Source organism: Melanostigma gelatinosum (assembly GCF_949748355.1).
Source record: "Melanostigma gelatinosum genome assembly, chromosome: 6".
Taxonomy (NCBI): domain Eukaryota; kingdom Metazoa; phylum Chordata; class Actinopteri; order Perciformes; family Zoarcidae; genus Melanostigma; species Melanostigma gelatinosum.
Genome location: NC_136639.1, coordinates 20,452,029 through 20,467,765, shown reverse-complemented (window position 1 = coordinate 20,467,765; position 15,737 = coordinate 20,452,029). Strand labels below are relative to the sequence as shown.

The 15,737-nt window shown below is 42.5% G+C and overlaps 1 protein-coding gene across 1 annotated transcript in view; it reads left to right on the top strand.

The window, feature by feature from the left end:
* Positions 1-15,737, top strand: part of oxct1a (3-oxoacid CoA transferase 1a) — a 38,440-nt gene that overhangs the window by 19,270 nt on the left and 3,433 nt on the right. Inside the window, exons 12-15 of the mRNA XM_079270836.1 lie at positions 418-490; positions 1,724-1,799; positions 7,337-7,426; positions 8,878-8,958. Coding sequence (XP_079126962.1) covers positions 418-490; positions 1,724-1,799; positions 7,337-7,426; positions 8,878-8,958 — 320 coding nt within the window. The remainder of the gene's footprint in view (positions 1-417; positions 491-1,723; positions 1,800-7,336; positions 7,427-8,877; positions 8,959-15,737) is intronic.

Sequence of the window (15,737 nt, the reverse complement as noted above, 5' to 3'; positions counted from 1 at the left end):
AGTTGTTTGAAGATGATGTTATCGGCAAGATAAAATAGATGTTAGAGAGGGAACCTGTTTAACTTCCTAGCACTAGCTCTAAGCAGCTTAAAATAGATCATTAAAACTATTAATGCCACAAAAACTAAATACATTTGAACAAAGTAAATATTTAATAAAAATGCAAGATGTATCGTCTTATTTGAATTGTGAACCATAGATGGCAATAACAAAGCTAAAGGATACAATTTAGAATGTTTGACAGGTTACACTGACTTCGGGAAGATTGAAATACTTTTTCGGGATGGTGGTGAAAAGAGCCTTGCTGTCAATCGTAGTTCTTAGAAAGAAAATCGGAAGCGGCAGGTGAGATTTTTAAAAGAAAATTGCAACTGCTGCATCCCCATGAATTAAACATGTCAGCTGTCTGTTCCGCAGGGAAGGAGACTGTCACGGTGCTCCCGGGAGCCGCCTATTTCTCCAGTGATGAGTCATTTGCCATGATCCGAGGGTAAGGCCACAACACTGAAGCTTTGAAAACGTTTTCACAAACTCAAACTCGGATATGCCTGACATTTCAGAATTTACATATACACAGCGTATTGATCTCTAAAAAAAATTAAATCATAACACTACCGGTCACTTCTATGAACTTGTGGTGCAATTTATGCAGAAAAAAACAAAACACTTTTCTTTTTTTTTTTTCTCAGCAAATATTTCCTTAATTCCGTAGTGTTATCGCCTGCACCATAAGCCAGCTCTCACCATTGGGATTGAGCTAGCCACGATTTGCAACATTACATATTAAGAAATAGCTCCGTTACCACTCTGGATAAGGATATGTCACCAGTACAACTAGACAGCAGCCATATATTCCCAAGGTCCCTGGTTTTTATTGATTTGCCAGCTGTCTGAAATTTCCCACCCGCACACCTTGCAGCATCAGTTCTGTTTGTCCACCACCCAGTGGAAATCCAATAGTGCTCATAAATAGAGCTGTCTAGTCACACTGGCAGGGAGCGAGCCGAACCGTGTGTGTGTGTGTGTGTGTGTGTGTGTGTGCACGCTCGCTGTTGTGCGAACACCTTTAAAGAGGCCAGAGTCACTGAGGGAGAAGAACACAACATATGATGGATTGTGAGCTGAGTGGCCTCAAATACTAGTCCAGCTTCTTCTCGTACTCGGATGACTTGTACTTCTTCATCACAAACCTTGATCACTTCTTCGCATCTATGTGCTCGTCTATGACTTCACACCTGCTATGTGTCATCATGTGTAATGGAGGAACATTAAGGAGGTTACTGTGGGCAGCAGTGCCATGAATCCTGCTTTACATCTATGCAACTGCAAGCATCCTGACAATGCTCCCACTTACTTAAAAGGCAGGTAGGAGAACTCATTATTCAGGAGGAAAGGAAGGAAAGGTGCTAAGAAGATACAGGAGTTTAAAGAGAGATGAGAAGAAAACCGTCTCACCAGCTTTTTACTTACGACACGTTCTGCTATAAAGAAAACAGCAGAGATGGAAAGATGTTTTATATTGTGAAGACATTTGTTTGTTGTTGTGAGAATCTATACTACCATCAATTATCAGATATTTGTCTTTGTATTGTGTGTCTTGTCACAAGTAAACTGGCGGAACTGTATGCCTTTTCTGATGAGTGGACTTGGTGAGTGAGTTGATGAGCTCAGAACTGATTCTGAAGTTGACAGCTGTCTTCTTCTTTTGTGTCATTCTCTTTAGCGGTCACATCAACCTGACAATGCTGGGAGCCATGCAGGTGTCCAAACATGGAGACCTGGCCAACTGGATGATCCCAGTAAGTTAGTTTTCTTATGACACACATCCATCTTTTCTGCTCCAGCTGCTGGGGGTCAACCCACCAACATCAGTGCAATAGGCATGATGCAAATGCTGCTTTATGAAGCATATAATAGCCTTTTTCTTTTGACTTTGTGCAGAGAGGGGGGTCGAGGAGTAGGGCTTGTTTGGTAGTGTTACAGTGTAATGGCTGGCAGACATTATTGCTTGACGTTTCACTAGGTCAATTGGTCTTAACGCCACAGTGGCCACAGTCCTCAGTGATTACTAAGGTCACAAACCCATTAAAAAGACTGTTCACATCGCCGAAGGGCTCAACCAAGGAATGCCATCTGCCTTCTGCTTGACTTAAGTGTACTTGCAAGGTTGCTCAGCCAGCGAATCGTTTCATAGATGCGTCTCCTCTAAGCAGATGTTTACATGCAGAGACCTTGAGAATAAAATCTTATCTTCTTTGGGCCATTCTAGTGATGGACAGTTCGAACAGCAAAATGATGCAGCAGCACAGACAGAAATACCGCTCTGTCCTCACCTCCACATTCAATCTCCATTATCGCCCATCTTTTCAAAAGGATTGATGAGGAGAATTACATTTCCCACCTTCTAGGATAATGAAAATTATTCACTACCTAAGGATGGGTACACGGTGTGAAATTGGAAATGATTTACGTAGGAGTGGTGGATGCAGTAAGCTTAGCGCGATTATGTTGATTTTGATTGCTTCAAATATGCAAACTGCAGATGAATATTTTCCAGTCGAGGGCTTTGAAATGCATTTACATCGCCAATCAGTCCGAAACATCTGGAAAAAACGATTGATGGAGAGAAAGCGGCATTAGAATATAGGATGGCATTTTGGCTTTGGTGTGCTGCTGTTATATCATTTAGGTGCTGGAGCTTTATGAAGCTGTCCTAAATGTAGACGTGGGTATCTTCTGTGAGTACCTCCTCACACATTTCTAACAGTCAGCCACACATTGTTTTTAAAATTAGATTTTTATTGATTTGGGCTGCCTGAACAGTGGTACTTTAGTTTTCACTTGCACCTTCAAATCTGAGCAGTAAATGAAGCAAAAGTGAACATATTCAAATTGACCAAAGCAATACAATTAAACATAAGTAGAATTCAGTATGATAGTCGTGGACCTTTAACGGAGAAACATGCGCTACATCAGAAATATATTCCAAAACTCCGGAGGCTCAGTATAACTGCAGCTTAAGTGCTACGATCGCTCGAGCTACTGCACTATTAAAATGTACTCTGTGCTCATGATAGGGCCTGATGCCAGCTTTAATGAAGGAGCTGCTTAAGAATATTTCACTTGCAACGTCACATGTTTTCCTGCTGTATCATAAACAGATTTCCCTGGATTGGTTGCCAGTTTGTCATCAGTGACACACAAAGCTCTCAGTGTCACGTTCCCATGTGCGTGACCGGTGTAGATTACCGCTGTGTTCACCGGTCGCACACTGTAAAATGTTATGTATTCCAGTTCCTTTGTACGCGTCGTCCGTTGTCCCCCCCCCCCCCCCCCCCTGTGATTCTTGTCATTAGTTGTCTGGGTAACGAAGGCTTGTGACGGTCCGTCGCTATGTTATTATATAAAGAGCCGCTTGTGTCGGACTGAGGAGATCCTCACAGAATTTGTGAGCGAGAGAAATGAAGCCCGTTGGTAAAGTAGGAACTTTTGGATTGTGAAGGGGGTCACTTTCCTTGTTGTTTCTGCCGCTGTCACGGTGAACACTTGCTAAACAAATGAGGAAATCATATTCTGTTGTCATGGTAACAAACTAAAAACATACAAGCAAAGCCCCCATGAGCCTACCACGATTAACACAGCGCTAGTCAAAGTACCGGTATGTGTCCCTTGGTGCTTTTTGCGCTCATATTTTGGAACACCAATCCAATAAAAGCAGTTTGCTTTTTAGTCAATCCTTTTAATAATAATGTATTTTATTTGTAACGCACTTTTCATTTTTTTTTTTAAATCTCAGAGTGCCACAGAGCCAGTACATAGTAAAACATGGTAAAAAGCATAGTTAAAACTATAATAAAATAAAAACCAGTGAATGAACGGAAACACAAAATAAATAACTGACAGTGACTTAGGTCAGAAAGGCTTTCCTGAATAAAAAGGTTTTTAGGCCAGTCTTAAAAGAGACCAGTGTCTGTGTTGCCCTTAGGTGGTCGGGGAGACTGTTTCATAGGCGTGGAGCTGCCGAGCCAAAGGCCCGGTCGCCCATGGTGCGGAGCTTGGTGCTGGGGACCCGGAGAAGCGAGCTGCTTAATGATCTGAGGGTGCGGGTGGAGATTTGGGGAGTGATGAGATCTTGTAGGTAGGGAGGTGCATGTCCATTTATGCATTTATGTGTGAGTAGTAGGACTTTGTAATCAATCCGGAATGAGACAGGGAGCCAGTGTAGGGAGTGCAGAATGGGTGTTATGTGCTCATACTTCCGGACTCTCATCAGGATCCTGGCAGCGCTGTTTTGGATGTATTGCAGCTTCTGGATGTTCTTGGCAGTGATCCCAGTGAATAGTGCGTTGCAATAGTCCAGTCTTGAGGATATAAAGGCGTGGACGAGCTTCTCTGCATCTGACAGGGTTAAAGTGGGGCGGAGTTTGGAGATGTTTTTGAGATGATAAAACGAGGTTTTGCACAGGTGTTTTATATGGTCATTAAAGGACAGGTGTGGGTCAAACTTAACTCCCAGATTAGTGACTGTGGAGGCGAGGGGGATGACCTGACCGTCGAAGGTGAGATGAGTTATGGAGGATGACTGAACCTGGTGTGGAGTGCCAACAAGGAGGGCTTCGGTTTTGCTACTGTTTAACTGGAGAAAGTTGTTGCTCATCCACGCCTTTATCTCCCCAAGACAGGAGGTGAGACGTGACATGGCTGCAGAGGGGCTTGGGGCAGTTTTGATGTAGAGCTGTGTATCATCAGCATAACAGTGGAAAGACATCCTATGTCTGCTGATGACACGACCGAGGGGGAGCATATAAATAATGAAGAGGATGGGGCCGAGGACCGACCCTTGCGGAACACCACAGGAGACAGGGAGCAGTCTGGACTTGTATCTTCCCAGTGACACATATTCAGTTCTGCCTGAAAGGTAGGACTGAAACCACTTTGACTGATAACGGATGAAAAGGCAACACACTGTTAGTTTTCTGAATGTTCCCTCTCAGAGTACAGTGTGTAGGCACTTCTGCATGCAGCGGCCACTTTGAAAAAGAAGACCAGACTCTGAATCGCCTGTTGCCCCGCATTTCGTGGATAGATGTTGTGTGCACAGGAATTCACAGTAAGGAAGCATTTTATTGCACTTTCATCGCCTTCCATGCTTTACTCTTGTAAAATGCTGTGTCAGCCTTTTATCTATTAATAGCCTTATAGTTGTATGCCATCGATGGCTCACTGAGAAAGCCTTGTTGTGCTGAGTGGGACTCAATCTGTCAACGTCTTCGCTCTCGCATGTTATAATAAGCGTCATCTTAGGAGAGCTTTAACTTGAGTATTGTGTTATCTGGGTTCTGCATCGTGTACATGCTTAATGCATGTCCTTATGTGCATTTGCAACAGGAGTGGTATATTGTGAGTGTGTCAGTACATTTAGTAAGACTTTATTATGGGGGTACATTTTTTACTGGTATGTTCCTGTATATACCATCATCATCTTTAAGTACCCCTTTGTACTTTTTACATGTCATATATGTAGCCTTGATTTACTATTGTTGCATATATTTGATATACATTGTATTTCCTTACTAATATTTTATATTTGATTGACTGTTTGCATCAGGTGTGAAATGAGTCTTCCCTCTCAAAAAGGGAAAAAGGGAACATGTCTGTTGTCTTGAAAAGGATGCCTCCTGAAGGTTGCTTCAATGCAGATCCTTTGCTGCTTGCTCATTGCTTTGTTCGCATTTCTTCATTTTTTTCTGCCTAAAAATGAGATGGTGGTCTCTGGATATTTGTTGATCGTTCCGATTGTGATCTGTGCAAGAAACCGTGGTGAAGAATTACTCCCAGTCTAAAATAAAATAAAAAATGCTGCTGTGAACACCTTTAATTAAAAACGCCCAATACTGGAGTCCTGTTGCTGCTGCATCTGAGTGCGACCATTAATACCTTTGACCATTAAGTACACGCTCAAGATGCCGCTGATCAAATTGTACCAAGAACCATGACCTTTGATCACATTGCTCCTACAAGTAAAGGTTTGGTTCACCCAATTACAAAACTCACCGCCGGTGGTGTCTATTCATGCAGATGGCTTTGCTTTAATTTGTTCAGGTTTTCAGATATCGGTCATTTCAGACATTTCTGCCGGTGTCCCAATACAAAGACGGTGAATGTTATTGTTTACTCTGCCAGGAGATAATGAGATCGGTCATGAGTGAATGAGTGCTTGTGTGAGTGAATTTGTGTGTCTTTTGTGTCCGTCCACAGCTAGTCTTACATAGTGATGCACCAAACTGCATATTTTGGAGGCTCGTTTATCGCTGCATGCCCAAAGACCTCTCGTGGTTGGAGTGATTCACACTTTCTCAAAACACCTTTTATTGCCTGTTGGACACTGCCATTGTGCCATTGATTGAATGCTGACTGCTGCCTCATCACTCACTATTGTCTGATATATTTGCATCATTACAGCAGTGCTCGTTGCAGACGCACCTGGCGGAGATCTGCAGTCTACTGAGTGCACCTTTCTAGTATAGTTTGTGGTGATCACTGCATTAAAAAAAAAACTAAATAAAGTATTTCCAGTGACTGCCTCACCGCCACTCAGTATAATTCACAGAGCACGTTGGGACAGTTTTCATTGGAGCTACTTTCTTCAGTCGTATGTCCAGCATCCAGCAGTAAACGTGAACTGCAGTCAATAAGCCTCAGCCTGTAAAGGCCGCAGAGGCCTTAAGCCCCACCCCCACTGCCATACAGAGGGCTATTGCTTGTTCATCAAAACATATTAATATTGAACGTGAACAGCAATACATCCGCCAACCGTGAAGTAGATCATTGTTTCTCGAGATGTGCGAAGGAGATGCACACCTACGGAGATTCCTTGCTTCATAGTTCGATGCTGAAGATCCATTCTGAACTCTTTCTACTCTGTCTCAGTCTGTGAAGTTTTTCGGGGTCTTACTAGTGCAGGGATGAAATTATTTTTTACCAGGCACAGAGCATTAGAAGATATTCACGCTTTGAAGGCACAGAGCCACATATCGGCTTTGTATTTTTATGTATTTTTGATGGAGGGGGAGTTGTTTTGGGGAGAGCTATCTACGTACTTGAAACTGGGCACTGAAGGAGAAAATGTATTGCTTTCATTTCTTTCCACACTTCGAAAATGAATGCCTTTGTTTATTGTTCTATTTTTTGTTCATTTAATGTCATGGTAATGTTTAAGGCCATGGTTATTGGCTGTTTATGATTCCAGTGTGTTGTATTGTAAAGTGTTTATGTTGTTTTGTCCTCAAAAGAAATGAAGCTGAAACCGTAATCCTCTTTTATCTTCCATTCTTAGGGCAAGATGGTGAAGGGAATGGGAGGAGCCATGGATTTGGTGGCGAGCGCTGGAACCAAGGTGGTGGTCACAATGGAGCACTCGGCTAAGGTGTGTGTGTGTGTGAGAGTGACTGAGCTTTTACCATGCTTGTTCTAACAAGTGTTGCCTTTACAAATTACCCGAAAAGACTCATTTCCTTCCCCAAGGGTCCAGGTCCAATTAAATTTGCAATTTTCTTCTCCCATGTTGGTACAACCCACCAGCGCACCTTGTCTCTGCTTCCTACGGTTATGAGTGTTATGACTGATTAGAGATAATTCCGTTCATGGATTGCTTAATGCCTCTTGAACAGAGAGCGCCAGCTCATCCTGATGACATTTTGCACACAAACCATTACCTGTTGGTTTGTCTTCGGCTAATTTGAATAGAAGTCTAGAATTAGACTCTGCGTATTGGGAACAGCTGATTCGTTCTGTAGGAAGGGATGAGTAACCCCACAGGGTCTTTGACAAAAGCAGTAGGCACTACTTTTTCGAAAGTCCGAACCGCTATGATGCAAGTTCAACGTAACATTCTGCATTCAGAGTAGCATGCTGTTTTTTTGCTAATGGGAGCCTGTCTGGCGCCCAGCTTTATTCCAGATGGTGCAGCAGGTGAGCATAAATTGACTGCCCTGAAGTCTGCTCTCATTCATTATGGGGAGGAGGGAGGGGGGGATGTATGATGTAGTGCTTCTCAGGAAGCGTCGGAGGCATTTTGATGAGTGCCTTTTCTTCAAGGAGACTGTTGTGGAAACTGAGACAGCCTCATATGAATCTGTTCATTGCCAAGTACGTTGCACATACAAGGATGTTGGCGAGGTGATTTCGTGCGTAAGAGTAAAACACGCAACATACATGCAATAATATGACGCCATTTAAAAATAGAAAATTTACAATAAAATATGACAAAAACAAACAAGAGTCTGTTAAATCAAGTACCGGTATATTGTTAAAGTGTCATGTGGATATTAAAGGAGAAAAGATGTGCAAGGGTGTGTGTAGCAGGTTCTCTGCTACCCGGTGGGTCTGGGGAGCACAATGACGCCAGCACACGGTGGAATGACGGTTTCAATGGTTCTTTATTGTTTTAAACCCTAACGGGCCTGGCCGGGTGCTCTCCTGCCTCGCCTCCGAGCACACGCCGCAGGAGCTTTCCGTCCGGTCCGTCCCCCGCCTCAGTCTCTACTGTGGGATTAAATACAGCCGTGAGTGAGACAATCAGGATCCCTTCCAGCTGCGCCTAATTAAGTCCCTTACCGGCACCGTTCCCCGAACCACTCCCACACTCCGCCCCCTCCACAGCTGAGCCACCCACGCCCACCACCACAGTGTGTAACGGTAAGAAATTGTCTGAATACAAAACAATGCGCACCAACACACCAAGGCAGCCATCTTGATCGATGTGCTGTATATCCTTTGGGGATAGGATGAGTGTACATAATTAGCTGCATCCCTGGAAGTGTTAACTCGGAATAAAGGTGGCTGACTTCTAATTAAGTACGACCCTTTGTCTTTCAGGGAGGAAAACACAAGATATTGGACAAATGCAACCTGCCTTTAACTGGAAAGCAGTGTGTGGATCGAATCATCACAGAAAAGGTGAGTTTATTTGTATGTTTAATTTATATATATATATTTAAATCATTTCGATACAGGTCCACAGAGACAGAGGCGGTTGCTGCTCCTATATTTTTGAGAGGGAAGACGGAGATCAAAATATACAAAAGAGAAATTGGTTGACTCAAACCATTACCGAATCTCAACATCATTTATAAAATGTTTTTTCTCTCTTCTTTGGAAAATAACAATGTTATTGAAATTCAGATTAAAATTCTCCAACAGCAGCACCTGCTGGGTTACAGGGCAATATCGACACTGCATTGGTCCAATGATGATTTACAAATATCTTGAGTTCTTTGGCACTGTATATACATAATTGAGTGTGACAAACTGAAAGTAAATCAATAGATAAGACTAGCATATTAGAAAGAATATTATGTTTTAAACACTGAACAGATGCATTCCATTTAGGCGTTTTCAACAAAGCCCAAATTTACTTTTTTCAGATTTCTGTTTCCCTTTGTGTATCGAACGGTAGCAAGCTACTTGCATTAGCCAATGCAACAGTTAGCTTGTTGTAGCAGCCCTAAAGAGCTGTAAACTAATGCGAGACTGGATTCGGACTAGTGGCCACCTGGGATGCAATATACCGTAACTCGTCCTACTGGCAAAGGTATGACCTGCCCTACTCTGCCTCTGATTGGCTAGCTCTCGTTGCCTTCGTTGGTTGCATTGGTTAGAGTAAGAATATCAGGGCGAGCTGATCGGAGTCAGAGCAGGGTGGGTCATGTCTTACTTTTAGTATTATTTGTAATATTGCACCAGGGACTGGGCTACGAACCGCTGCACGTCATGGAGGATGGTTCCGTTGTAACGTACTGGGGGCAGCGACCCCACTCATTCATATGACATGTCTCTAGTGATACATTGCACACACACCAGGTCCTTTCCCATCTGGAGCCTGTAATGATTGTTTTTAAGAAATCTTGCATCAGATTTTTTTTACTGCTTCATTTTTCCTTGAACATAAGAAGGTAGAGATAATCCCAGCTGACTCCCCGGTAGAAAGAAAGTGTTTCTCATTTTGAATAAGGTTGAGGAAGTACCTCAAAATGACCCATAAATATTACCCTGCCAATCACTACATGCAGACATTTAAAATTGACATCAACACAAACTTCTCTCTCTGTGATGAATATTCAGAAACAGAAATATTTTAGGATTGTTCTCACACCAACGAATTTGGGTTAGATCTTTGCAGATTTGTTGTTGAATATATAATTTAAACACGTGAATATGGAAAAATATGCTCTTTGGTTTCTTTAAAAAAAAGAAGAAATGATGACAAATATTTGATTTTATGATACATTTGATGATGTTGTCAAAATCCTTTATTCATAAATATAAATGTAACAATAAAAGATAAATATTTCATGCATGCATATGCATGAATGGCTAGGTGAGTCATGAACGTGGCTGCTTGCTCATAGGTGCTCCTTAGTTGGTGGCAATGAGTCACTGGTGGCTGCGCAGTACATGTAAAAGACTTTGATTCGGGGGGCATAAGAGAAGTTTGTGCAAGTAGTTTATTTATATTAACATTTCTGGGACATATTTTACTTCAGTTAATTCTGCGTTAAGCAGCAATGTTCTTGTAGAACATGAATACACTGAATACACACTTGATCTCGCCACTACAGATACTAAGCCTTTAACCTGTGGCCAACATTGCAGGTTCCTCCCTCCACCACCAGTTTATGGTTTTTGGTTGTTTGTTTATTTAATATGAATTAAAAAATATTGGTCCATTTGTTTTTATTCGAGACCTGGCTGTTCACCTTGCGAAGTATAACAATTTCCCACCTTGCAGTCATGAGTGATTAAGTGAAACCAAAATCGAATAAGATCAGTCAGCGGGTTTGCGTTCCTATCGCAGCCAATCCGTCCCCTGAATATGTCGGCAATAAGCAACACACACACACACACAGAGACTTTGAACGCAACGCAACACAAGACACACATTGTGTCTTTATCTCTCAATTACATCTCCCTCACACACAAACACGTACGAAAACAATCACACTGCCACTGAGAGCTTGTTGTGATGCAAGTAGATGGAAATTACATTTATTCAGTTAACATTAATTCAATCAGTGGATTTGGGGAAGGAGACTTCTTATTGATTTTGTTATAGTTTGTTCATTTTCATGGCTAGGGTTGGGTTTCCCTTAATTATGCATTCGGCCTCAGGGCCCGGCTTCTAATGCTGTTGATGCTACTGCAATAAGTGTAGTCGTAGCTGATCTGCAGCTTTATATATTTTGGGCTCTCTTTTTTTAATTTTGATATTTTTGAGAAAACCCCAAAGGCAACCCACCTGCCCTCTGTAGAGGGGATGATTCAGGTAGTAAAGAAGCTCCAGAGTGGCACTGGTGGAAAAGATTGATCCTGGGGTTCTGGATATGGTTGGGTAGTCTCGGTTGACCCAAGACGTTCGGTGTGGCAGGTGGGGCTGGTGGTTCCCATTTTTTAAAAAGTTGGGGAATCTCACTGCTCGGTCTCCCTTGGAAAGCTTATGGAGAGCTTAACCTGAAGGCAAATCTCCATCGTCTTCATTTGTATGTGAAGTGCTCTCTTTCTGCTCTGTTTTTCAATTTCATCAGCTCCCCACAGTTTGTGTTCTGCGTGCTGTGACGGAAGACGGCGAAAACATTTGGATACAGCCATTTACAGCAGTATGTTGTCATACTTGGTAGCACATATGGGGGGGGGGGGGCATGAACATTATTTTAATATATTTGTGTCACTCCCATCCAGTTGTAATGGCCAGCATTCAAGTTACATGGTAACGCTTATCTTGTCAGAATAGTGCTTGTGATGGCCCAAGGGTGGAATTGTCTGTTGACAACAAGCAGTAAGCTAAAGTACAAGATTGGAAGAAAATCAAGAGCAGTTCAGATGTGTGTGTGTGTGTGTGGGGGGGGGGGGGGGGGGGGGGGGTTAGATGGCAGTTAGTGAGAATGGAGGAAGTAGAATGGAGGAATGCTGATTTGGGAGAAAAGAAATGTGTGGGTGAGTTTAGAAATAAAAATGAGAGAGAGAGAGAGAGAGAGAGAGGTTTCAATAGCTAGTAGAGCTTAGTGCTGATGCGGTGTCATGTTGTACTTTAGTCAGTTCCCTGCAACCCTCTGGTGTTCACTGCCTTTAGAACTCGCTCATTTAAAACACGACCCGTCGGGGGCAAAGTCAGACAGCGTGTCCATGACTCCTACTCGGCTGGCTTTTGTTGTGATTGCGCAACATTTCTCAGCGAGCAGATCTCTGTCAATATTTACAAAGGTTAAAGCTCTTTCTACTGCCCTACTAGCACTTGTACCACCTCCTCCTCTTCACCTTCCTCAATTCATCTCCTGCTGTTTTCACTCCCTCTACATCCATTAGTCCTCTCCTGCAGCTTTTTTACTTTCTTGGTAATGACTCAAATTTTCATTAATCTATTCTCATTTCCTGCCATCTCTTTCAACACATGCTTACTACTTATCATAACCCTCCTCCTCTACTCTACCCTCTATCCTTCCAATGTCACGTCTGTTGCAATGTGAAGAAAATTACACATATTCGGGTGAAGAAAATGTGAAGTTTGAATCCACATCCATTTCGTCAGACATGGTGTGAACGTGGTTCCCGTTCTGACTATAGTTTTGCGAATTTTTGACGATGGTTTTGCGAATTTTTGCTTATCACAAACACCTGTTCTATATTTTTCTCAGGCCTCCTTTCTTAAAGCTTCTTCGCTCTAATATTGTGTTTGAGTAAAGTTTGCCAAAATGAGTGTTTCTTATTTGCGGGGGCTCACACACGATGTATGAGAAACACACTGTAGCTAGACTGGTGTGAGTTTGAGACGATATAAGAACCCTCTAGACCTCCGAGTGCATGTACAGTATGTGTATGTTACGTGTTATTTTGTTGGAATAGGTTGATGAATACACAACGTGCATACTGTGATTTACCCGCAGGGGGCCGTCCAGTAGCCGTAACCGTGAACCAAACGATATTTTCTTCTTTTCTTTCAGGAACCTTAGTGTTCGAGTTGTTTTTCACTGCAATGACAGCAGGCAGGGATGTCAAAAGGCTACGCCCGAAAGCTCTGACTGTGACACATGAAAGTGTTTTAAATTACTCCAAAACGGAGAGCATTATTCAACCTTACCTGTTGAATAATAATGAGTTTGGTGCACAGCCCAGTGCTGTTCAGAGCATTTATCTATTGAAACAAATGTGTACTGTCCTCATCTAGAGGGATGGCCAGTGTCTTTATGCTCTGTGTACCTGGGAGAAACCAAGAGAGATTTGGGGATTAACACACAAGAGACTGACTTGTAGATTTTACTCCATTTATTACGCTTAGTTCATAGCAATTTGATTATAGTTTATAGAATGTTTGTAGATCCTGTAATTTAAACGTGTACACATGTTTAGCCTTCTCCCTTTTTTTCCGGTGAGATCCATAAAGTCGAGGTGAAACATGAAGGAAAAGCATCGGCCTTCAAACTTTCTCTTACGCTTGAAAAACAAGACGCGCATCAGTTTTATGAGAGGAAATGTTTTCCTCCCATTTTGCCAGTGGGATTCAACATGTGACAGACATTTGAAATCTCTTGCAGGACCGTTTAGTAAGCGGTGCATCTGAAAGTGGAACAGTAGTCTCCTCTGCCACATGTATCTCCATGACAATAAGGAAGGGGGAAAAACAATTATCTGTGATTGCCAGTAAAAGCTGATCAATGAAACTAACCATTTGCAAATAAGGCCCCATGCTGAAACCTCAGTGAGGATATTGCCGGCACTTTTGTATTACGCACAATTGTTATTAATCTCACAGGATGTGGTGGTAAACTAAAAACTTATTAAAGATGGTGACGTAAAACCAATTAGGGCTTTATGTCTGAAGTCAAGTGGAAGCATGTTATTTATTAACTTATGGTGAGATGAATGGAATACAACAGCACACCAGCCTAACGGTTGAGCTTTTTCTTTTATTAGCCCACAGCGCTGTTCATAAAATGATTTGTGGGATGTGAGAACTTTATTACCAGAGAAAACTCCCAGTGGTAAAACACGCGGGACTATAAACCTTGTGGCGAACAATGCTTTTAATAAGCCTGATAATGGTTATTCTAAATGTATTTTTTTTGTTTTTACGGTTTGCTATTTCACATAAATAAAATCTCTGCTGCAATTTGTCTTTAAAATGACAACAGAAACTGGGGGCTGCCAAACCTGCCAAAAAATATTCCGCTCCCTCCACTCAAGACTCGTGCACAGATGCTAACACACACTATATTCTCACAAGCGTCGTCCTAAATAGTGTTGCTGCGATTCGAGTCCCAGGGTGATGGGAAACCTGTTGCCTCAGGCAGTCTCTGCTGCCTCCCGATATGGTTTGGACCTTTTTTTTTAAACACAATGTTGCCCTTTCTTTTCTCTTAGCCACAGTTCCCTTGCTTGCTCGCTTGCGGCATTGTCATTGAAATGATACATTTTGTGTTTATCACATGTGCGGTGAGTGATTCGCATCACTTCCGTGGCTCCGATGTTTTTTTTCATGCTAAGTTTCTCAGTACTTTCTCGCCTCAACAGTTATTTAGGGAATTATCTCCTGTTTTTAAATACAAAACAACAATTGCCCACTCATTCACAGATGAAGCAGAACAACTCGTGAATTATTCAGTCATCATAATGGGCCAAGAAATGTGTTACCTGTGGCGTTTTCCGTGATGACGGCAGAGCCCAGTGACAGCAATTATTACTCCAGGAACCAAATTAAAATGATTTTATTGTTTTTGTCTGAACACATCTCAAAAGCTGCTCCTTGTAATTGCTGTGTTACATTGACAGGACACTGGATGAGCTGTTGGAGGGTAAAATGTAAATTTTTACTCCCATCTCTTTGTAACGTTCACATTTGTCTGGAGCGTGAGGTGGGCTGAATGATGTTGGCTTATTGTTGTTCCATGACATGCAGCCCACTTCTCGCCAGACGACACATGTGTTAGAGTAGCAGCTTCTTAATGACTAGCTTGCAATGATGGTGGCGACTCTGAAGACTGTGAAGAAAGGTGACTCAACAGTTTCACAACAAAAAGGCTGCTTTGCGTATGGAGGCAAGTTTTTTTGGTCAGTAGAAAAAGTGTGGCTACCAGAAACTAGGTCAGTCGATGGTTCGTCGCTTTATGACTTACTCCCCCAGCTCCTTTTGTGTCCTGATCCTGTATATTTTAAACTGTGAGGACACATTGATCACATAGCACCTGCCGTGTCAGCACACTGTTGCTCTTCCTATATCCAGTACCTCTGGGACATCTTTAATTTTCCTCAGTCACTTGAGACACGTGTGACGATTAGAGATGCATGTCAGTGCCTGTGTTAACCATAGACCCTCGTGACATTCCATCTGTCTTGCTATATTGGAGTGAGATATCTGCCTCCTGCCGTGTGTGTGTGTGTGTGTGTGTGTGTGTGTGTGTGTGTGTGTGTGTGTGTGTGTGTGTGTGTGTGTGTGTGTGTGTGTGTGTGTGTGTGTGTGTGTGTGTGTGTGTGTGTGTGTGTGTGTGTGTGTGTGTGTGTGTGTGTGGTTCTAATGAGCTGAAAGTCCTGACAGCCTTTGCCTGGATGTGTCTGTGGCTTAGTCCGTCAGTCCCTGCTGAGGGAAGCAACAGGAAACAGCTCAGAGAGTATTTTTTGCATCAGTAGGTATAATGATATGGCTCCAGATCTAGATGACCTGGTCGGCATAAGTTACAGCCAACAATAAG